The sequence below is a fragment of the Myxine glutinosa genome, chromosome 13 (assembly GCF_964187855.1).
Source record: "Myxine glutinosa chromosome 13, kmMyxGlut1.1, whole genome shotgun sequence".
Classification (NCBI taxonomy): Eukaryota; Metazoa; Chordata; class Myxini; order Myxiniformes; family Myxinidae; genus Myxine; species Myxine glutinosa.
Genome location: NC_136273.1, coordinates 41226145 through 41251405, shown reverse-complemented (window position 1 = coordinate 41251405; position 25261 = coordinate 41226145). Strand labels below are relative to the sequence as shown.

General features: G+C 44.7%; 2 protein-coding genes across 2 annotated transcripts in view; one reads left to right on the top strand and one right to left on the bottom strand.

Moving 5' to 3' along the window:
- Positions 1-14523, top strand: part of LOC137438349 (leucine-rich repeat-containing protein 4C-like) — a 40587-nt gene extending 26064 nt beyond the window's left edge. The window contains exons 4-5 of the mRNA XM_068133464.2: positions 9386-9687; positions 12820-14523. Of these exons, the coding sequence (XP_067989565.2) occupies positions 9386-9687; positions 12820-14068 (1551 nt within the window). The 3' untranslated portion in view covers positions 14069-14523. The remainder of the gene's footprint in view (positions 1-9385; positions 9688-12819) is intronic.
- Positions 14524-16191: 1668 nt separating this feature from the next.
- Positions 16192-25261, bottom strand: part of NUP160 (nucleoporin 160) — a 130046-nt gene continuing 120976 nt past the window's right edge. The window contains exon 37 of the mRNA XM_068134316.2: positions 16192-16777. Coding sequence (XP_067990417.1) covers positions 16691-16777 — 87 coding nt within the window. The 3' untranslated portion in view covers positions 16192-16690. The remainder of the gene's footprint in view (positions 16778-25261) is intronic.

Genomic DNA, 25261 nt, shown 5'->3' with positions numbered 1-25261 from the left:
TTCAACGAGTGTGTGAGTACCGTAGATCCACCAGTGACGACGGTGGGAATGGCACCGATCCTCAAGGCTACTGCGGATGAATATGGGACCATCACCACGATCATAAACCGATTTGTCCAGCTCAGCAGATACCTTGGACAGCGCCATACCATCGTTTTCTTCGATCAGCCTCTCTATGCCAAAGCAAAGGAGATTGTGTGGGCTTCTGAAGAGTACAGCGAAGTAGTTGTCCTGCTTGGTGGTCTCCATATCTCCTTCAACTTCCTTCGGGCCATTGGTCAGCAAATGGAAAGTGCAGGCCTAGATGATGTGTGGGTGGAGTCTGAAATCTTTGGACCAAATGCTGCCAAGTCAATGATGGATGGGAAACACTATTACAGGGCTATTCAGGGACATATCTGGGCCTATGAAGCCCTTAGTCGGATCAAGTTTGAAGCTTTCTTGGATTGGCTACAGCGGCAAAATCCTGAACTCCATCAGGAACTGGTTGTGCTTCGATCAGCAGTATCAGCATTGTTCAAGAAATATGGTACGAGAACCCGAGATGAATGTCTGTTGAATGCTGTGACTGAATGCAACGAGCTCCTCGACCGTACAGAATATGTAGAGAAAGCTGACGAATTCCACGCCATGCTGAAGCAGAATCCCAACAATGCCTTCTGGTTGCAGTACCTTGAGATGGTGGAAATTTTATTATCATTCGTCCGCGCTAATCGAGATGGGGATTGGTTGCTCCATCTTGATTCATTTGCCGAAATGCTACCATGGCTGACCATATATGACCATGTCAACTATGCCCGGTGGGGTCCTGTTTACCTCACTGACATGAGAGGACTCGCACAGACCGCACCAGAAGTCCACGAAGAATTCCTGGCAGGGAATTTTGTAGTGAAACGACACGCAGGCAGATGTAACCAAGTTCCAGTTGATCAAGCCACTGAATGGATTAACAAGGTATGCAAGCTCTCAAATGGTATAATTGGCATCACACGGAATGACACGGCAAGAGACAGGTTCTGCACAACTTGGTCTGAAAGGTCGCAGATATCAGAGGACACCATGCGTCTATTCGGTCTTCGCAACGACGAATCGGACGAAGATTTCTCAACTCGTAAAGATGGTCTTCCATCCAAAATGACACGGGATTTGGATGCGGTGTCCAAGCTTGAGGCTCAGTTCCGACGATTCAAGGCGTTCACAATATCCGATCAAGACGACGCAACTCCCACTATTACACAGCTGAAATCACTGACTACCAACGACATTGCAACCGAAGAGATAGCTGCAGACCTCCTCACTGCCGACCAAAGGGGGAAAGATCTCGTGTTGAAGAATGTGAAGGAGAGATTAGTGGAGAAGTCTGTACCTTTTTTCGATCGACAGAAACGCCAGAAATCGAAGACGTTCGCAACCCTCTACGAGACACCGGTGCAGGATGGGAAGCAGAAGGTCACCAAGACAATCAAAGCGGACAGGCAACTGATGCAGAGATTGTTCAATGCGGCACAAGTTGGGCGAGAAGTAGATATCCACAATGTACTGAAGCATGAGCTGTTCGTTGTACCACTTAGTTTGGCTAATACGGATAAAAAGATGAGAAGTACCCAAAAGTCTGCAATGCTCCCCCTGCTAACCACTGGTCTTGGGATAGAGAAAGTCAAAGGGGCACCGGAGACCACAGGAAAAACCTGTATCATAATTGATGGCCATGCATTGATACAGTCCCTAGGAAAACCACCGAATTGCAAGACGTTTGGTGACTATGCCAAAACCTTCCAGAGGACCGTGTTGAAGCAGTTCTGTGGCACAGTGTCCAGGATCGACATCGTATTTGATCAGTATAGACTTCTATCGATCAAGTCGACTACACGAAGCAAAAGAGCTGGGCAAACGAGACCAATCCATAAGGTGATCAACCGGGATGATCTTCCACTTCCACAAACATGGAAGAACTTCATCGCCTTAGGTGAAAACAAAGAAGACCTTGCACTGTTCCTCAGTGGCAAACTGGCAACGCACACCGACACAGTCAACGAAGTAGTAGTTGGTGGCAGCACTCCAAACGGATTCTCAACGACAAGGGGAGTCATCCCAACTCTGAATGCAAACCACGAGGAAGCTGACACAAGGATCATCATCCATGCACTTGAAGCCATTGATGCCGGTTATGGAAACATAATTGTGAAGTGCCGTGACACAGATGTCCTGCTCTTGCTCCTTCACTTCACCAGGGACAAAATCTGCCATGTGTGGATGATGAGTGGCACGTCCAAGGAGCAAGAGTGTTTCCCAGTACACGCCATCAACGAGGCCCTCGCTCCGGCGGTTGTGGAGAATGTTCTTGGGTTCCATGCCATAACTGGTTGTGATACTGTGTCTTCATTCGCTGGTCATGGCAAAAAATCATGCTGGAATGTCTACTTGCAACACCCGGAACTGTTGCATGGCGTTGGCAGAGATGGACCATTAAGCGATGTCGAGGAGTTCGTATGTATGCTTTACAAATCTCCACACTCTAGTTCAGGGGTCGACAGAGCTAGGCATGACATGTTCCAGAAAGGGAAGAAGGCACTTGAAATGTTGCCACCAACTAGTGACGCTCTCGAATTGCATATGTCGCGGGCGAACTACCAGGCAAAAGTATGGCTGCAGGCAAACAAGGCTGACGTAGTTGTTGCTGACCCCGAGGAGACTGGAGGTTGGCAGGCAACTGACGGACGATTAGAAGTGGTGTGGATGAGGACACCATCTGTTCCAAGTAGCTGTTTGGAACTAGTTACTTGTGGATGTAAAAGCAAGTGTCGCACACAAGCTTGCCGTTGCCACAAGATTGGACAACCATGCATGCCTGCATGTGGCTGTGATGCTGAAGGATGCATGAACACGACAGGAACTGATACTTAAGAGAAGTGATTTGGCGACACCTCAAATCGATGGAAGATGATGTCTTGTTTCTTCAAATGTAGTTGCCTAATGCATCATTTACATATTACCAACAGGAACAATTGATTCTTAAAGTAAAATTTGACTTTCGACTTTGAAATTTCACCTTTAAACTGAATGCATTTTATTATATTATGCGTATTCAAAGAGTAAAAAGCATTTACATTCATGAATCTATTCACATTTAGCTATTGTTACAGAAGTTTAACCCCTTATAACTCATTAAATATTCAATGGTTCATACCAGACTCGATGTTGTATGAAAGGACAAGACAAAATAAATTTTTTTGAAAATTTGACCTCTTTTGACCTTTGACCCCCCAAATTTGACCTTCAAGGTCAAATCTCATTTTGGCAACCGGGTGTTTCTGAAAGCCTGGACCATACTGATACTTTCTAGCCCGGTTGTCAGCTTTTAACAAAAAATGCCATCAAAAGTTTCTTTAAGGGTCTTGGCCTGCCGACTATTAGCTCTTTCACGAGCCTCGACTCTGTATACAAAAAAAAAAAAAAAAATTGTGTTACAAAATGCCGTGGTTCTCTCCTAATTTCATGATGCCATGCACACATTCAAGGTACTCAGTGCCAGAGGCAGCACAGCAACCCCATAACATCACTGAACCTCCTCCATGTTTGAATGTATGGAAGGTGTTCTTTTCTTTGAAGGCTTCATTTTGTTTTCTGTAAACATAGAGATGATGTGCTATGTCAAAAAGCTCTAATTTGGTCTCATCTGTCCACATGACATTCTCCCAGAAGGATTTTAGCTTGTTCAGGTGTGTTTTGGAAAACTCCAGTTAGGCTTTCTCAGCAGTGGGGTCCTCCTGGGTCTCCTACCACAGCACCCCCCTTTCATTGACATTGGTGGTGCGAATTGAAACTGTAGTACCTTGTATCTGAAGGTCAGCTTGAATCTGTTTGGCAGTTGATCGAGGTGCTTTCTCCACAATTCAAACAATCCTTCGCTGCAATCTTCGATCAAGTTTTCTCTTGCAGCCACGCCCTGGGAGGTTGGCTACAGTGTCATGGGCCTTAAACTTCCTGATAACATTGCGTACGGTGGACAGAGGAACACCAAGGTCTCTGGAGATGGACTTGTAGCCATGAGATTGTCCATCCTTGGCTACAATCTTGTGTCTGACCTCCTCAGACAATTCTCTGGTTTTATTTCTTTTCACCATGCTCATTGCGGTACACACAGTGACACAAAACAGCCAAATGACTCCTTTTCTCTATTCAAACTGGTTGAATGAGTAATTTTTATATTGCAGGCACCTGCAACTCACCACAGATGAGTTCAATTCCAAAGTAAAGGAGAATAACCTGCTTGAAATCTAATTATTTCTAACAACTTCTAAAAGGTGCCAATAATGTTGTCCGGGCCATTTTAGGATTTCTGTGTGGAATAAACTAAGATTTATTAATTTTTTCAGCTTTTTACGCCATAGCCCATAGGGCAAAGCAGTCTAGAAGTGTTTGTCCGTCCATATGTATGTATTGTTATGTTGTTGGGGTAGGGATGAAATACCTTAAGTTCAGAACGTGTAGATTTAGAATGCTCAGTGTCATGAAGAAGAAGAACCCACCTCGATGTAACTAAGTAGGGAATCTGTTTAGAATAAGATCGTATATGTGTCTCCATATGAGGGGTGGAGCTATGCTAATTAGGTAGGGGTTAAGGATGAACCCCAGTGTGTAATTGCCCTGTGATGTTCCCTTCGTTGTTATTGCATCAAAAAGGGCCGCCATTACAACAACTATAACAAATGGACTCAATCGCTCACAGCACCACCAGGCCCGACAAACCCGGCACATTTGCCGATCGGAACGCAAGCCCCGTCTCACGGCCTTCAACATCATCCGAACATTCCTGAAGAGATTAGATTCCGCCCCCCACCCCCTCCGACGAATTGTAATGGGGAGGCCAAGCCCCGGTCTTCGTGATTGAGTAGCACTTGGTGATTAGACAGAGTGCGACGTCATCGTGGAACATTCGGAAGAGCAGGAAAAAAAGAACGCGGTCTCACCATTTTGTCTCTCTCTGTCCTAGGATTGATTGGAGGTAGTCGCATTTCCTCCTTGTTCCGGCTTGGTCGCGGGCGTGTGGTCTTTGGTTAATGTGCGTTCTTGGGAAAGAGCTGGTGAGAAACAGCGGTTCGGAAGTCAGAACTACAAGGCACAGGATGGACATCGGCGGTGGACTGGGTCTGCATTGTGTTTCCTCTGGACGTCGAAGAGCGCACTCCGTGCCATTTTGTGCATTTCCCACGCGGTGGTTTGGAGGCGACGAGCGACCAGCAAGCCTTAACAGCCATTTGGGGATGCAAAGCTGAGTGCCCTCCGATTACCACAGCATCATTTATTTTCTTTTACTTTCGTTTTCCACGTGTTTGTATATGAGTGTGAATTGAGACGTCTCAATTAGGAATTTTCGTTTTTACCTCACCTTTCATTGTTATTTGAATTTATTTTAATTAAATCATTGTTTGTCGAATTTTACTTTCCTTGTATTGTGGATTTTGCTGTCCCGTCTTTGTGTTTGTGGGTTCGGATAACCCATGTGTGTGTTCTGATCAGATAAGGCCTCAAACCTTCCCACGCGAGTGAAAAGATAATACCGCCAAGTTGGTTATACGCCTCGGAGTAAAGCTCGTTTCGGTCATTCATCTTCTTTGGGTCTTGACCCCAGGGACATGACAGTGTGTATGTATGTACGTATATGAATGAATGAATGTATGTATGTATGTCCCCTCAAACGTATACCAATCAGAGCTGAGGATCTGGTCACATGACAGGGTGATGTGATTATGTCTGATGTCATTACGGCGTATGATGGCAGACTCCACACTCCTGCATTTTGATTCCAATGTCGTTCAGTCTGAACATATCGTCGAACCTGTCATATATGACAATCATGCTCTACCTATACGTTTTTCATTCAGTGTGAAACACAAACAAACCGATTGTGAAAATGATCATCAAATATTAAAAGCATAGACGTTACGGATCTTCCAAGACACAGTACCTATAGATAGGCCTTAGGCTTCATGGCTCACCTTCAGGCTGCTTTGGACAAATTAGTCCAGGTTTCTTAATACAGTAGTGTTTTTGTAATAATAATAATAGCGTTAATACTAATAATATAGTAAATATAATCGTAACACTGCAATCCCTTTGTCGTTATTTCAAAGTTTCTAGATTGAAGCCGTGTATGGTTCATGAATCAATGATAAGCGCTGTACAGTACAAATAACACGAAAGTAAGGAATTAGCCTCGGCTTTTTTTTTTAGGAATATCATTTTCATAATAATGATAACATAACGTTAATATTATCTAATCATAACACTAATCCCTTCGTAGTGACTGCAAAGTTACTGGAGGTTAAAATATATAATATTCTAGCTATTAAATTAGCGGTAGTTTTGTATCCGGCTGTCACGCTACGTCAATACATCTATGATGTCATTACGACAGGCTGACTCCACCGACAGACATTTTAATTTACTCGTTCGCCTGCTCACTACGGGAGGGGCAGGAAGGGTCATTCCTCTTTATGGGTATATAGATTACAGTCGATCTATGGTCGGGTCTCAAGAACATTGGGTGTGTGTTAATTTACCACGTTTCTTGTGGAGAGATCACCAAGTACTCCATTCAAAACCGTTAAGGAACGGCTGGCTTGGCAAGCGCTAGCTAGCTGTTTGGTAGACGAGCACAACCCGGTCTTCCTCCCTTTCAATTTCATGTTAAACAGCAGGAAAAGTGGGTTTCATTGGTGGTTTTCAAAACAAAACCTTAATTGGTGGGTTTCAAAAGGCTGCCACGAAAAACGCCACTTTAGCAGCAGAAGGGTCATGTTATTTACCCAACCCTATTGGGTATATGGATTACAGTAGATCTTCGCTCAGTTCTGCAAATAAAACTTACCTCACGAATGTCGGGATGCCTCCCAATTTCTTTGTTTAATGTTATAAGCAGCATTAACGACTGTTTAAAAAGCTAATAATAGGTGTTTGTGGTATACAATATATTTTACAAGCCAAGCTACGCACGTTGGACTTCCAGTCTTGCTTTGTTTTGTTCCACTGCCAACCAAAGAAATACAGATGTGGATACCAAAACATTTTTTAATTTCAACATTTTTCTGGAAGAAATGGTGAATTATTTGAAAAAAAGTGCAAGGGTGCCAATATTTTTGGCCACGACTGTACATCTCTCTCCTATCTCCCTCTCGCTCCATCTCTCTCTCTCCTCTAAATCTATTATCACGTTCTCTATCTCTCTCTTTCTCATCGACATCTCCCATCTCACTCTCTCTCACTCTCTCTCTCCTCTACGTATCTTTCTCATATACATCTCTATCTTTCTCATATACATCTCTATCTTTCTCATATACATCTCTATCTCTCTCTCTCTCATCGACATCTCTATCTATCTCTCATCGACATCTCTATCTCTCTCATCGACATCTCTATCTCTATCTCATCGACATCTCTATCTATCTATCCCTCTCATCGACATCTCTATCTCTCTCATCGACATCTCTATCTATCTCTCTCATCGACATCTCTATCTCTCTCATCGACATCTCTACCTATCTCTCTCATCGACATCTCTATCTCTCATCGACATCTCTATCTCTCTCTCTCATCGACATCTCTCATCGACATCTCTATCTATCTCTCTCATCGACATTTCTATCTATCTCTCATCGACATCTCTATCTCTCTCATCGGCCTCTCTATCTATCTCTCTCATCGACATCTCTATCTATCTCTCTCATCGACATCTCAATCTATCTCTCTCATCGACATCTCTATCTATCTCTCTCATCGACATTTCTATCTATCTCTCTCATCGACATTTCTATCTATCTCTCCCATCGACATCTCTATCATCGACATCTCTATCTCTCTCATCGACATCTCTATCTATCTCTCTCATCGACATTTCTATCTATCTCTCTCATCGACATTTCTATCTATCTCTCTCATCGACATCTCTATCTCTCTCATCGACATCTCTATCTCTCTCATCGACATCTCTATCTCTCTCATCGACATCTCTATCTCTCTCATCGACATCTCTATCTATCTCTCGCATCGACATCTCTATCCCTATCTATCTCTCATCGACATCTCTATCTCTCTCATCGACATCTCTATCTCTCTCATCGACATCTCTATCTCTATCTCTCTCATCGACATCTCTATCTCTCTCATCGACATCTCTATCTCTCTCATCGACATCTCTATCTCTCTCATCGACATCTCTATCTCTCTCATCGACATCTCTATCTCTCTCATCGACATCTCTATCTCTCTCATCGACATCTCTATCTCTCTCATCGACATCTCTATCTCTCTCATCGACATCTCTATCTCTCTCTCATCGACATCTCTATCCCTCTCTCATCGACATCTCTATCTCTCTCATGGACATCTCTATCTCTCTCATCGACATCTCTATCTCTCTCATCGACATCTCTATCTCTCTCATACATTTCTCTCTCCTCTACATCTACATGTCTGTCTCTGTCTCTCTTCCACATCTCACTATTTTATAATAGTATTCTCTACATCTCTCATCTACATCTCACTATTTTATAATAGTATTCTCTACATCTCTCATCAACATCCCTCTCTCTCCTCATAAACATCTCCCTCTCTCCCTAGCTAGCTGGTTACATCATTTCCAAGGACATGACTACGTTACCTGCTTGGCAATCCCAGATGCCCTTGCACGCCATCTGTGGTTGCGCATTATTGGTAACGAACTTCAGATTGAACAAACATTCTCAGAAGCCCTCTTCACACGTCCTGCAAATTACACCTTCACGATTGCGCTTTGTTTAATCCTTGAGGGATTATTAAAATCCATCATGTATACTGGTGAGCTTTATACGAGCAAACTCGGTGCCACAGCTCACGATATCATGAACTGACTCGAGTCACAACCGCACCTTTTAACCAATGAAAATGCTCCACGGACCATTCCCCACAGGACGAATTACAACTTGTCAGTATTGAATTTATCCTCGTTATCTAGTCCAATGATTAAGATACATTATGAGCATGCACATTTATTATTTATTTAGAGTTATTGGAAGTGTCAGGATAACGAACAGCTTGCCTCTGAACTCCACGCTCCTGCATTCGATTCCCGGTAAATTTGAAAGGCCATCTGGTACTGCACCTTTGCCTCCTCGGGAGTCGATGCCAAGCCGGCTGTTTCTACTGCTTGCACCGACTAATTAATAGGCATGCATTCAACATGATTGAACCCCCCCCCCCCCCCCCCCCCCCACTCCTTACCAATTATGCACAATGCCAACAAGTAATAAATACTACAAGCTGTAAAACGATGAAAGTTTTTATAATAGTATTTTAACATGAGCGGAAGGTTGAGATTCTTGGCTGACAACATCTTTCTTCCTCTTAGATCCGGCAGATCGAGAGAAATGCTTTTGACGATCTCCGATCTCTTGTGGAACTCAACCTCGCGCATAACAACCTTACTTCACTTCCACACGACCTGTTCACTCCTCTACCTGCACTGCACCGTGTGCAGCTGCACCACAACCCCTGGAGATGCAACTGCGACGCCCTGTGGCTCTCGTGGTGGCTCAGAGAAACGGGAGCCGAGGGTTGGAGAGACCGTGGGACTGGAGGAGATGGTGCAGGAGCTGTAGCAAACACGAGCTGCTGCGCCCGATGCCGCTCGCCACCAAGGCTACGATCTCGGTAAGAGGGAACCTCGGAAGAGAAATGGGAAAAGTGGATGGAAGGGAGAATTTGGTGGTGAAATAGGAAAAAAGGCAACGACACACCAGATTAGAAGTTAGTAGTTCGTTTATTTTTCAAGATATTTCGCTCACAAGGTTGACATATATATGGTGGCGGCCATCTTGGATTTTGACGTGGCGACCCAATTTTCAATAGCGTTCTTCCTTATGCCTGGATACACCCACACACCAGATTAGAAGTTGGTACTTCGCTTATTTTTCAAGATATTCCGCTCACAAGGTTCAGACATACATGGCATCAGACATACATGGCGGCGGCCATCTTAGATTTTGACATGGGTTGCACCCACACACCAAATTCGAATGCGGTCCTTCGCTTACGCACACACGTACGTACGCACGGACGGAGGGGAAAACCATAGTGCCCCTTTTGCTCCGCGGTGCGACGGGGGACAAGCGTTACGCCTAGCTCCCCTGTCGGTGAAGTGATGCGAGTTGACAAAGTGGAAGACGCAAGGCGGCCATCTTGGATTTTGACGTGGCGACCCACTTATCAATAGATGCGTAGATACACCCACACACTAGATTAGAAGTTAGTAGTTCGTTTATTTTTCAAGATATTTCGCTCATAAGGTTCAGACATATATATGGTGGCGGCCATCTTGGATTTTGACGTGGCGACCCAATTTTCAATAGCGTTCCTCCTTATGCCTGGATACACCCACACACCAGATTAGAAGTTGGTACTTCACTTATTTTTCAAGATATTCCGCTCACAAGGTTCAGACATACATGGCGGCGGCCATCTTGGATTTTGACGTGGCGACCCAATTTTCAATAGCGTTCTTCCTTATGCATAGATACACCCAAAAACCAGATTAGAAGTTAATAGTTCATTTATTTTTCAAGATATTTCACTCACAAGGCTCAAACAGATATATGGTGGCGGCCATCTTGGATTTTGACGTGGCGACCCAATTTTCAATAGCGTTCTTCCTTTTGCCTGGATACCCCCACACACCAGATTAGAAGTTGGTACTTCGCTTATTTTTCAAGATATTCCGCTCACAAGGTTCAGACATACATGGCATCAGACATACATGGGGGCGGCCATCTTAGATTTTGACGTGGGTTGCACCCACACACCAAATTCGAATGCGGTCCTTCGCTTACGCACGCACGTACGGACACACGGATGGAGGGGAAAACCATAGTCCCCCTTTCGCTCCGCGGTGCGACGGGGGACAAGCGTTACGCCTAGGTCCCCCGTCGGTGAAGTGATGTGAGTTGACAAAGTGGAAGACGCAAGGCGGCCATCTTGGATTTTGACATGGCGACCAAATTTTAAATAGCGTTCTTCCTTATGCCGAGATACACCCACACGCCAGATTAGAAGTTGGTACTTCGCTTATGTTTCAAGATATTCCGGTCACAAGGTTCAGAAATACATGGCGGTGGCCATCTTGGATTTTGACGTGGCGACCCAATTTTAAATAGCCTTCTTCCTTATGCCGAGATACACCCACACGCCAGATTAGAAGTTTGTACTTCGCTTATTTTTCAAGATATTCCGCTCACAAGGTTCAGAAATACATGGCGGTGGCCATCTTGGATTTTGACGTGGCGACCCAATTTTCAATAGCGTTCTTTCTTATGCCAAGATACACCCACACACCAGATTAGAAGTTGGTACTTCGCGTATTTTTCAAGATATTCCGCTCACAAGGTTCAGACATACATGGCGTCAGACATACATGGTGGCGGCCATCTTGGATTTTGACGTGGGTTGCACGCACATACCAAATTAGAATTCGGTCCTTCGCTTACGCACGCACGGGAAAACCATAGTCCCCCTTTCGCTCCGCGGTGCAACGGGGGACAAAAAAAAGGGGCTATGATCTCGGTAAGAGGAAACTTGGGAAGAGAAATGGGAAAAGCGAATGGAAGGGACAAATTGGTGGTGAAATAGAAAATGGCATCAAGAAGTGGGATCAAGGTGGTGAGAGGGTGGAAAGAGAACTTGTAGATACAGAAACAGGAAACAAAATGAAGGAAGTGGCAAGAGGGTTGGCAGGATGGCCAAGAGGGCATGCATACTCGCCTCCAAGATGTTCCTCGGATGGACGTTGAAAGGGTGTCCCGTCTGCTAACATTTGTTGTTCGGCATTAAAGATCCCAGGGGGTCCTTCCCGAACAGTACGCGAGCAATCACCGACGCCAAGGCCAAACTCGTGCCCTAACGAGTCAAACGTCAGGCCTCGGGCCAAGCTACCCCCGGCCAACTCCACACGAAAGGTGGTTTAATGGTGACAGGTTTTTTTGTTTTGTCTTTTGTATACAAGATCGAGGCTCGTGTAAGAGCTAACATTGATCACAAAAAGATAAACCGACACATAGAACATGTGATAAAGGGAGCGGGAGATAAGATGGAGAGCAGGGACATCGGGAGATCTGAGGGAGGGAGCGGGAGATAAGATGGAGAGCAGGGACATCGGGAGATCTGAGGGAGGGAGCGGGCTTGGGGGGGAGGAGGCATGGGAAGGGGGGAAAAAGAAGAGGAAAGGGAGTAGGAAGGAGGGAAACAAGGAGACTAGTAAAAGGAACAGATTGCATGTAAAACATCGGTATCCAGGTCATTTGAAACGGTGGATGGGACAACAATGTGATTGCAAAAGGAAATGGTGGAAGACATCACAAAGGGAAATGCTTGACAGAGTGAGAAAGAAGAGTAGAAAATGAAAATGATATCGTGTCAATTAATTTATTAAAGTAAACCTATTTAAGCTCCATTCTATTTAACTCGATGACTTCCTGTTAATTATGTAGACAATCTATATACTCTTGTGCTGTTTAGAAATGCATTGCAATTGCCTGTGATCATCACCTCTTGTGGTCGGTACCCCCCTTTGAGGAAATGTCTCTTCTGTTGCTGCGATATTCCTTCTCGTGATTGACCGATATATTTCTTCCACATTCCATGTCCATTCTATGTGTAAAGTTTCATCGCCAGCTTGCTGAAAGTAATCACATGATGTTCCCCTGTATTTACATTTCTGATAATCTCTTCCACTACTTTGATATTCACCAACTCTTACTCCCCACCTCCGCTACCCTCTCCCCCATCTTGCAGCTACATCGGTGAGTTGGATCAGAGTCACTTCACCTGTTATGCTCCAGTCATCGTCGAACCACCAGCCGATCACAACGTCACCGAGGGCATGGCGGTCGAACTTCGATGTCGGGCGTCTGCAACGACTTCGGTCTCCTGGTTTACCCCCAATGGAACTCTCGTCACGCATGGACCATACCGGGTGCGAATCTCGGTTCTCAATGACGGGACTTTGAACTTCACCAACGTCACTTTGCAGGACACCGGGGTTTATACCTGCCTCGTGAGCAACGCGGCTGGAAACAGCTCCGCCACCGCGACTCTCAACGTTTCGTTGTCCGAAGGACCTGGGGGCAGCTTCACCAGTTATTTCACCACGGTTACGGTGGAGACCAGCGAGCCAGGTGAGGGAGAAGAAGGAGCTGAAGGAGCAGGGAGTGCAGCAGGGGGTGGCGGCCCTGGGCCTGGCCTCGGTGGACCGACCCCACCGTCTCGATGGAACGGCTCGGGCTATGGAGGCCGGACCGTAACGGTGTCTCCGAGGGACGGTTCGGTGGCTGTCGCGGAGGTCGGTGGAACCGGTGAAGACTTCGGAGATGGCACGATGACGGGCCTCGATGAAGTGATGCGTACGACAAAGATAATAATAGGATGCTTTGTCGCGATTACACTCATGGCTGCCGTAATGCTTGTGGTATTTTACAAGATGAGGAAGAATCACCAGCTTAACCATCACCATCATCACCACCACCACCATCCAGGCCTTCTTCCAGGCTCTCACCATCACCATCACCTTGGCCAATCAGGTGGAGGTCGTGCTGTCGAGATCGTGAGCGTCGACGATGGTGGGCGTCCGGGTGGCTGCCCACTTTCTGAAGCCCTAGCCTTAGCACCAGCCGTTTCTATTTCATCGAAGCTGCAGCCCATGGATCCTCCTCTATCTCTTCCCCCACCACTTGCTCCACTTATACCACCCCAAGAACCACAAAACCCAGATCTGACATTTAAAAGCCCTCTGGACGGGTTCTCGAAGACTTCGACCTTATTGCTGCCACCACCACCACCACCACCCCCAACACAACCACCTCCTTCCTCTGGCCATCAATACCCACAGATCCCTGGACCCCAGATGTCTGCCACCCAGCTGCCACACCTCCCAGGTCCTCAACCTCCCGGTCCTCAGATTATTGGGTCGATGCGTTGCTCCCTCCATGAGCCGCTACTTATGAGAGTGAGCTCGAAAGAGAACATCCAGGAAACGCAGATTTGATGGTTCGGCAAACCAAGCTCGGAATTGTAAACTACAAGCCCGTGACTGAAGCTTCGATTATAATCTGTGACGGAGAGGCCAAAGCAGAATGCATTTCATGAAACCAGTCTGACTTCACCTGCAAGCCTCGGCTACTGATAAATTTACAATTTTTGTGACCCGTTACAATCCCCAAATGTCGTGACATCCTCCGCAAAGACGAAGAACTGGATGAAGGTCTGGAGGAAGCTTTGGATAAGCATACAGCAGCATGGAAGGGGGAAAAAAAAGTAATCGAAGACATATATGTGTAATATATATGGCTAAGATATTGTCCGAACCAACATTCCGGATGTTACGACCCCGAACGGATTCTTGGTGCAGGATCAGAACGTTTCTGTTGCGCCACGATTGCCCAGCCATTAGCTGGTTTTAACAGCCGTGTACAGTGCAAGTACATTCACATAAGGGAAACAAGACAAAAGTTAGGGGGGGGGGGGGGGCTGTAAAGTGAGGGTTGGGGGAACACAATAGCAGACTATGATGCTATATTTCTGGTTCCAATTCTTATGAAATAAGCAGCTATCTATTTCGGGTTCTAATCCCATTCCATTTTAACCTCCACTGTGGATTATGCAGTGGATGCTGGATAATCGTCCAGGCAGGTGAACCAGGTGGGCAGAGTTGCCAAAATTTGAACTCGATTCCTTGGATTTCCAAGCATTGTGCCAACTTTTGTTACCCTCGTCGTGCCAACAGGGCCCTGGGATTTGGAAGTCGAGTGACGGCGAGCATGGGTTTACGGTTATCGACGAAAGATGCGTCGGTATGGGTCATGGATAAGTGAATGAAAGCAAAAGTTTACAGTAAGCACCGCCGATGGAAAGTGCTAGCGTCTCGAACAAAAAAAAAAACACTCTGGGAAACGGATTTTCGCATTCCCAGCGGGATTTGAAAGTTTGATAGATGGTGCAGCACCCCAGGCGGCTGGAATCTAGCCACGAGAGACTGCTGCACAAGGTCAGATTGACGATTGTTAAGAGCAACCCGAGTTACCCAGGTTGCAGATTTATTCCAAGTAGTTCATTAGCATGCCCTGGATTCTAATCCATAACCTGGTGATGAAAGGCCGGATTTTTGAATCAACCTTCATGCTCTAACTCTCCCTCTCCCTCCCGATTAATTAACTCACCCATCTCTTATTGTTGTCTCGTATAAGGAATAGAATATGACCCAATACAAGAGACCGAATGATACCGGAATGAATGAAAGGAAGAAAAAAAAAATTACAACTGAACAGATTATATTTTTCAATTTTCCAGTTTCCCTTCACTCTGAGAGTGAAAGTATGTTTTCATTTATCGTGTGTCCTCATCTTCAATACAACCCTGGAATCTGGCATAAAGCTAGTCCTTCAACATGAAACATTTGTAGTGGAGATCTTGGATACAAGTTTGGTACCAAGTCTTGAGGAGTTGATACATGTTTAGTGTGCGGTTGGTTGAGGGAGTGGGGAGCAGGGGTGGGTTGGAGAATGGGTGGGGTGGGCAGTGCCACCCTCCGTAACAACTTCGGCGATTAAAATGCATATTTTCTCTTGGTTATGCATTAAACCTCTGTTACTTAATAATCACTAATACTTTGGGTGAAAACCAAATATTTGACGTGGGATCTTCAAATGGAGTTTGTACTTTGCAGAAACAAACGGCCTGGTTAAAAAAAATTTTTTTGCATTTTGAGATCTGTTTTCAAGGTCATCACGAATTAACGATAACCAAGCAGCGGTGTCCCAGGGTAATCCCTGGTGTTGGGCTAGCGGCTAGGGTGCCGGCTTAGGATCCCAGGATCCTGGGTTCGAATCCCGGTCGATCGCTGAATTAACGCCAGGGGGGTTGACTCAGCCTGTCATCCTTCCGAGGTCGGCTAATTGAGTACCAGTTCACTGGTAATTCCCTGTTTGTCGCTAAAGGCGGCAAAAAGGGTTGGCGTCAGGAAGGGCATCCGGCCGTAAAACATTGCTTCAAAAAGGGGACCAAAAAACAACAACAACCACGGTTCCCGAAAAAGGCCAACCCCCGCTTGCGGGGAAAAATGGCCTCTAAAGGTGGTTATTTATATATATAAGCAGCGGAGCAGAAAAAAAATCAAAATCGTGATTTTATTGAGGTCACATTCCCAAAATGGGGAAAGCAACACGGCTGACATCAAAAAAGGGTTTTACAGTAACCCCAACAAAAGTGACCCTTAAAATCTTTTTAAGGTACACCACCCTCAAAAGCATAGACCATCTTGTGCAAACCTTGGAAGACCTCTCCCATGTGCTCGTGAAGTCGCTAAGAGGCAAAATAGACGAGTGAGTGGGAATTAATCCACTATCATGGCTAAGATTGTTTTTCTTCCACAAAAAGGTTGTGGTTGTCCCACCACTTTAGTAAAGCTGGTATTTGGTTTTATTTGAGGTTCTGAGCTAGCCTTACTACATTCTGCCATCATGAGGCAGGAAGATGTGTCAAAATGTCGGAAGGAAATTGCATCCATGGGGAAGGAAGGTAAAGACACCAGTGAATCAGGGCAAAGTGGTGTTGGAGTGGCAGTTGGGGACGAGGTGAGAATTGGGGGTTGGGGTAGGGGGGGGAAACAAATTCAGCGAAGCATTTCTTTCAGCTCTGCAGTCTCTGCAACTTCCAGGGCTGTCACATCATTCGGCCCCTTCAGATCCTTCTGAGCACCCTGTGGGGTGGATAGGTAGTTGGTAGGCAGTGATGAATCAGACAAAAACCTTCCCAATCTGTAAGGACTATTTTATAGCTGGATTCATAAATATTCACACTGTGTTTCATGTCGAGTAGGTTCATACTCGACCGCATGACAAGAATACGTTAAGCCTCAAAAACAAGGCTGAGCATTTAGCAATGCGTAGCCCTGAAAAGATATGTAGTTTGCAGTAGATCTGAAAATGGATGATCTATGTTAAAGAGTAGATGTGTGTTTGCGGAGAGGCACTCGCCGACATGTTAACCAATTTCGTGCCTTCGTGAACGGTCGAGGCTCTCAAGAGAAACGTACTGTTTGCACCACGAGCAAATGTTTTGCACAAAACTAAAGTGGGACTAATTAGAAAAGCCAGGCCGCAAATCTTTAAAAACGGTATTTTTAAAGCAAAAACATTTTTCCTCAACCAGTTTGCAGTGATAATCATCCGTTTACGTTTTTATGATAATCAAACTCGTGTATATTTAAGCGAGCACAGTCACATGGCCTGAAAAGATCATTTAAATGGCGTGCTCCTTCAATTGCATATTACCATGCTATGAGTCGCACTGCGTGCTATGTGTGCCACAAGGTAGGTGTTTACGGAGAAGTACCGTGGCGAAAAATCATTCGATTCACACCAGGATCAGGCATGAGGATCCGACTGAGCTCAACAGGATAAGATGCCCCCACAGCGTGGCTAGTCTTCAAAGAAATTGCCAAAATTGATGATAAATACCCTCGGATCCGCTAGCGATGGATAAACGAGCGGAAAAAACATCCATGACGAGTACTCTGGGTGTGAAGGGAGAATCGATGACATGATGGTGGATGCCACAGATGTGTTTACAATCACAAATCACAAAATTTTGACAACTGACGATATCGGTGTGCATTTGGTAATCAAACGCCTTCAACATTCCCAAATTTAGACATCCACTGTATAGCGGGGGAGGAACATGTCATAAAACACAAGAATCGTGCACTTTGTGACACTTTTTTGAAATTTCGCATGATGATAGGGCAGGTCATGAAATTTTCAAAAAACACTGGCTACAAGTTGGCACACCCCTCTGATGGCCGGTAGCTGCAAAATTCAAAATGGCCGCCAATAGGTACGAAACGGACAATATCTCAGCTTCTACTGATCGTATATCTAAGTGTAATACCACTTTTTCCATGTTTTTCGAGTACAGATAATCCATTTTTAAAGAGTATTTTAGGATTTGAGATCAATTTAAAGGTTACAGAGGAAATATCAATAATAAACGAAACCGCCTCTCACCTCCAGGAGGGGGTGTGCCAACTTGTAGCCAGTGGTTTTTCAAAATCTCATGACCTGCCCTATCATCATGCCAAATTTCAAAAAGGGTCCATTGATCCTGCCCAGTAACAACCACTTTTTACGCATGTCACTTTTTAAGTTTTTATTTTATTTTTATGTCATAGTGCCATGCTGCGTCATGTCATGTCGTGACAAGATACCAACAAAAGCAGCCTCGTACCAGCATGTCAAGAGAACTGTGCTTGTATCAGCTGTCATTTGGCATCGAGGCTTGGAGAAACAACTGAGTCTGCTGGATCCAGCTCAGTATGGTTGGGAATGGAATGGACGGCTGGAGACATGGGTCCCGTACAGGACCGATTTGGGTGATGCAAGTGCTGCCTGTGCACTTATGCTCCACTGCACATGTGTTAGAGCTTGCAAAGGAAACTGCAAGTGTTGTAAAAGCTGCAATTAGGTGCACACCATTGTGCAAATGTCAAGGCGGTTGCTGCAACAATATTGAGTGATGTGATCGAGCAGGAAAACAATTATCATGTTGGTGTGATTCAGGATGACAGTTCCATTGACGCTTTGTGTTCCATTTAACGTTTCTTCGTTTGCTGCTTGACCTCAGTGACCTTTTAATTGACCTCAAATCCTAAAATACTCTTTAAAAATAGATTATCTGTACTAGAAAACATGGAAAAAGTGGTATTACACTTAGATATATGATCAGTAGAAGCCGAGATATTGTCCGTTTCGTACCTATTGGCGGCCATTTTGAAGTTTGCATCTACCGGCCACCAGGGGGGTGCGCCAACTTGTAGCCAGTGGTTTTTGAAAATCCCGTGCCCGGCCCAAACATCGTGCCAAATTTCAAAAAGGTGTCACAAAGTGCACGATTCCGACATGTTCCTCCCCGCTATGTAAACGGCGGGTAATGACCGAGAGAAAGGGATGGGTGGTTCAACAAGTCCCATGTTTTGAACATGTGCGGTGGAAAGTTTGCTAAACACTGGACTTCAAAAAGCATAACGCCGACAGTTCGGGATTCTAGGGAGAAACCTTATTTATCGACCCCCAATTACTCCCACATCAGGGCCTGGCCAACCGGTTCCTCCGACCTAATGGCGTTGGTCGGAAGAACCAGATGGCCAGGCCCTGACGTTCAAATGTGGCAGGAATTTGCAATTCGTTCAGAATGTATTCATGTACTCTTTGCAAAAAATAAGTAAATAAAACTGTGGGATATTCAACGGCCACCGCCGACTAGTGCTGGCAGACGGTACACCCGGCTCAGCGTCCTTTTTGTATACAGGACACACTGATGAATCTCCCTACTGTGAAACATCAGGATGACAGTTTATAGCTGGGTCAGGATTCAAACCTTAGTTTGGTCACGCTCATAGGCAAGTGTGCTTACCTCGAGGATATCCCGCCAGCCCAAATCTTGGACGGAGAGGGAGTGATGGTCTGGAAATGATCAATCGGTATCGATTTAGGACGTGTCATTCCATTAAAAAAAAACAGGTGACAACAATGAGGGATCTTGTAATCGTTAAGTAGATTGACATTTTCAGGGAGCTCATGTTTCCAGATAACGAGAGGATGCTTCAGACTGACAATGCAACGCAATCATTCAGGCCCTCATTGTGCAGGATTGCTTCGAGGAACAAGACGTTCACAACTCACGCAATTGTACAGGTTAGACCGTTACATCATGGCATCTTCAAATCCAATAATCCCGAAAACATTTGTGCTCAGACTTCCTAGAAGAGAGGAATGGTACAAAATATAATAAAATCAAAATACGTAGCTGCAAAATTACACCTTGGCCTGAGCACACCCAAAGGTCTCGTGAGATGAAAATAGAGCCTTAAAATATCAAGAATTCCATCGATCACAAAGGTACACACACGCGTGCACAATGCCAAACTATTAAAAACGGGAGTGGTGTGAGGAGCCACCAAATGAAGAAGCAGTCATCCTCGTTGGCAAATTATTTGAATCCATAATTGTTGCAAAGACACATGAAATCATCCCGATGGTCCGACTCTTGGATAACCGATCACCACTTTAGATTTCATCCATCACAGCAACACTTCTCTCGATGGATGGGCCTTGCATTCTAAACTAGATGGTATTCATAGAATACTTACTCTGTGCAGTCACAACTTGGTGCGAGTGAACTTGTTTGATTTTGAAGTTGTTTTTTTTTTCTTTGATCCAATATGGCTGACAGACCACGTGACATAAATTTATATTCTCTAATATAATTGTTGCGTAGATCACGCTCAATAAATTTCAAAATGATCAGACAAAGCGTTGTCCCTGTCAATTTATGACGTCATAATGAAGGCACAAATGACATCATGAACATATCTTATTCCCCATGGGGAGTACTTGACAATGAGCCATGTTTCAATTTTTTTTTTCCATTGAGTGGGTTCAGAGATATGGAGCGGCAAATATTTTCGGTTTTTGCAAGATGGCGCCTTTACCGCTGAACTATGATGTCATAATTGTCATTAAAATATTCTACAGGAGGAGGCGCTCCTATGGTGAAACTTTCGTGTCAATCGGTCCAAGAATTGCAGAGAAGAATATTCATACTGATCGAATCAAGCGTTGTACTTGCCGAATTATGACGTCATTATTACAGTACTGATGACATCATTAACATATCTTATTCCCCAAGGCGTGTGCTTGACATTGAACCATATTTCAATTTTTTTTTTTCCATGGAATGGTTTCGGACATAGAGGTGCAACTTTTTCCGATTTTCCAAGATGGCGCCTGTACCACGTGACCAATGACGTCACAATTATCAATAGAACAATTCTACAGGAGGAGCCACTCATTCTGAAAATTTCCTGTTCATTGGACTAAAAGTTGCAGAGGAATTTTGTTTTTTTCATACTGATCAGATCAAGCGTTGTACTTGTCGAATTATGACGTCATAATGGAGGCACCTATGACATCATTAACATCTTATTCCCCATGGGGTGGACTTGACAATGAGCCATGTTTCACTTCTTCTTCTTTTTTTACATCAAGCGGTTTGGGAGAATAGAGGTGTCACGTTTTTCCAAGATGGCGTCCAAACCACGTGGCCTATGACGCCATAATTATCAGCAAAAAAAAAAAATCTACAGGCAGAGACGCTCCTACGGTAAAATTTCATGTCAATCGGATCAACGGTTTCCGAGAAAATGAATTTTTAAAATGCAGACATGGCACACGTACGCATGGGAATAGAGCCTGTGATTGATGCTGTGAAGAGGAACAGGTTGAGATGGTTTGGTCATGTGTTGAGGAAGGATGAAAGTGACTGGTTGAGAAGAGTGATGGAAATGAATGTAGAAGGAAGTAGAAGACGGGGAAGACCGAGAAAGACTTGGCTTTCTCGGTCTGGTGGAAGATGGTGGAAGAAGAAATGCGGGCAAGGGGGTTAACAAGGGGAGATGCAGAAAATAGGGCAAAATGGAGAAGATTGTCATGGGGACCGCAAGGCTTACCCCCGCTCTAGCAGGGAAAATGGCCTTTAAAATGCATGTTGTTTGTTGTTGTTGTTGCACACGTACGCACCCGAATGCCTAACCGTGTTTTCGCTTCGCGAGCACAGGGCAACAAGACATTAGGGTAATTGGCAGAAGACATGCAGTGACCCAACACTCGATCGCTTCACAAAGGGCGTACAACGGCTTTCCTCGGCACCTTAAAAGGCCATAATGATCGGGCAACATGGAATGGCTCTCGGGTTCAACCTTCCCACCTTCCAAGCTTGGAAATGCAGGAAGCCGGAATGCATCGGAGAATCTTTGGCATCTTCATCACGAAACCAAGAAACTTGCAGGTCCTTTACGATCAGACAAGATGGCTTCACCGATTTTCCATTCGGTCTTGAACACAAGCTCCGATATCCTTCGATCCGACCCCACTTGAATCAACCAACTTCGTTTGTATGCCATAACATATATATATATATATCAAACACAAACACCAACACAAACACACAAACCTCGCTCGGCCTTGGTTGTTAAACTTTGTAACCAAAATGGAGATCATTTTCATTTTAAAATTTGCTTGAGAAAAGACAATCGCAAATTTAAATTATATGTTATAGCGGGTATGTCTCAACACGAGATAAAGAGCAAGTACAACCCTTATCTCGCAGTGGGGCTGGGCGATATCGATATTTTTGCTCGTCCATTATCGTCCTTCCAAATATCGACGATCTAGCGATATATCGCCTCTAAAGGTGTTTTTTTTTTTAGCGATATATCGACAATGCAATAACTTGTGCTAACAAAGTGCGGCCAACTGGCAGCGATAGCTGGTGCTTGGGGGCACACACAATCAATGTTTATATAACCCGAATGATGACCCACCAAACCATATTTCGCAGATGGAGCTATTTATCACCATGTAATCTGTCCTGACATTGATGTTAAACACTTTTGTCTGCTCTCATTGGAAGCAGTGTTTGTCATACAGACAATAATGGGTATTTTTTTAACCTGCGACATGGTGTTGTCGACTTTTGAAATGTGCACCCATTGGTCAAACAGCTTCTGGACTACACCCATATCTCTCGCTCGAGTCCATAGTACAGAGAGAAAATAATATGACCGCCATCTAGGTTTTGTGGTGGCCCTAACATTAGGCCTGTAGGCCTCTGGTGATTATACACTACCTAGCTTTGTTGCGTCAGATTTCCATTGTTAGTAAGGTTTAATCAAGAGAGAGAGAGAATCAATCAAGAGAGGTTTAATCGAGAGGTTTAATCAAGAGAGGTTTAAGCAAGAGAGGTTTAATCGAGAGGGAGAGGGGGAGAGAGGGGGAGAGAGGGAGAGAGGGAGAGAGGGAGGGAGAGAGGGAGAGAAGGAGAGAGGGAGAGAGGGAGAGAGAGAGAGAGGTTTAATCGAGAGAGAGAGAGAGGTTTAATCGAGAGAGAGAGAGAGAGAGAGGTTTAATCGAGAGAGAGGTTTAATCGAGAGAGAGAGAGAGAGAGGTTTAATCGAGAGAGAGGTTTAATCGAGAGAGAGAGAGAGAGGTTTAATCTAGAGAGAGAGAGAGGTTAAATCTAGAGAGAGAGAGAGGTTAAATCTAGAGAGAGAGAGAGAGGTTTAATCTAGAGAGAGAGAGAGAGGTTTAATCTAGAGAGAGAGAGAGAGGTTTAATCTAGAGAGAGAGAGAGAGGTTTAATCTAGAGAGAGAGAGGTTTAATCTAGAGAGAGAGAGAGGTTTAATCTAGAGAGAGAGAGAGGTTTAATCTAGAGAGAGAGAGAGGTTTAATCTAGAGAGAGAGAGAGAGAGAGAGGTTTAATCGAGAGAGAGGTTTAATCTAGAGAGAGAGGTTTAATCTAGAGAGAGAGAGAGAGAGGTTTAATCTAGAGAGAGAGAGAGGTTTAATCTAGAGAGAGAGAGGTTTAATCTAGAGAGAGAGAGGTTTAATCTAGGGAGAGAGAGGTTTAATCTAGAGAGAGAGAGGTTTAATCGAGAGAGAGAGAGAGGTTTAATCGAGAGAGAGAGAGAGGTTTAATCGAGAGAGACAGAGAGACAGAGAGAGAGACAGAGACAGAGACAGCGACAGAGAGAGAGAGAGAGAGAGAGAGAGAGAGAGAGAGAGAGAGAGAGAGAGAGAGAGAGGTTTAATCGAGAGAGAGAGAGAGGTTTAATCTAGAGAGACAGAGAGAGACAGAGAGGGGAGAGAGAGGGGAGAGAGAGCGAGGCGTTGGGGAGGGAGTGTGGGGTTGGGGGAGTGTGGGGGAGGGGGGGTGTTGGGAGAGAGAGAGGGAGAGAGACAGACACGACAAAACTGAGGTATCACAATGACACAATCCCCTATTTGGTATCACAATGAATCTTATCTATCTAATCATATTCATTCACATGGGAACACGGGACAGACACGGGTCTATATAATCTTATTCATTCACATGGGAACACGGGACAGACACGGCTCTATCTAATCTTATTCATTCACATGGGAACACGGGACAAACACGGCTCTATATAATCTTATTCATTCACATGGGAACACGGCACAGACACGGGTCGATATAATCTTATTCATTCACATGGGAACACGGGACAGACACGGCGCTATCTCATCTTATTCATTCACATGGGAACACGGTACAGACACGGCTCTATCTAATCTTATTCATTCACATGGGAACACGGGACAAACACGGCTCTATCTAATCTTATTCATTCACATGGGAACACGGCACAGACACGGCGCTATCTCATCTTATTCATTCACATGGGAACACGGTACAGACACGGCTCTATCTAATCTTATTCATTCACATGGGAACACGGGACAAACACGGCTCCATATAATCATTCATTCACATGGGAACACGGGACAGACACGGCGCTATCTAATCTTATTCATTCACATGGGTACACGGGACAGACACGGCTCTATATAATCTTATTCATTCACATGGGAACACGGGACAGACACGGCGCTATCTAACCTTATTCATTCATACGGGACAGACACGGGTCTATATAATCTTATTCATTCACATGGGAACACGGTACAGACACTGCTCTATCTAATCTTATTCATTCACATGGGAACACGGGACAGACACGGCTCTATATAATCTTATTCATTCACATGGGAACACGGCGACAGACAGACATCTTCAACAGATGAACTATCTCATCTTATTCATTCACATGGGAACACGGTATAGATACGGCTCTATCTAATGTTATTCATTCACATGGGAACACGGCACAGACACGGCTCTATATAATCTTATTCATTCACATGGGAACACGGCACAGACACGGCGCTATCTCATCTTATTCATTCACATGGGAACACGGTATAGATACGGCTCTATCTAATCTTATTCATTCACATGGGAACACGGGACAAACACGGCTCTATATAATCTTATTCATTCACATGGGAACACGGCACAGACACGGCTCTATATAATCTTATTCATTCACATGGGAACACGGGACAGACACGGCTCTATATAATCTTATTCATTCACATGGGAACACGGGACAGACATGGAACAAGGTTAATGAGACAGATTAGAGAATGCAAGCTGAGCCGTGAGGTAATTTTTATTTTTTATTTTTTTTTCATTCCCCGAAATAACACTCACCTGAAAGGCAAGAAACCTGGGATGAGTTCAGATACTAAGCAGCTCATCTAG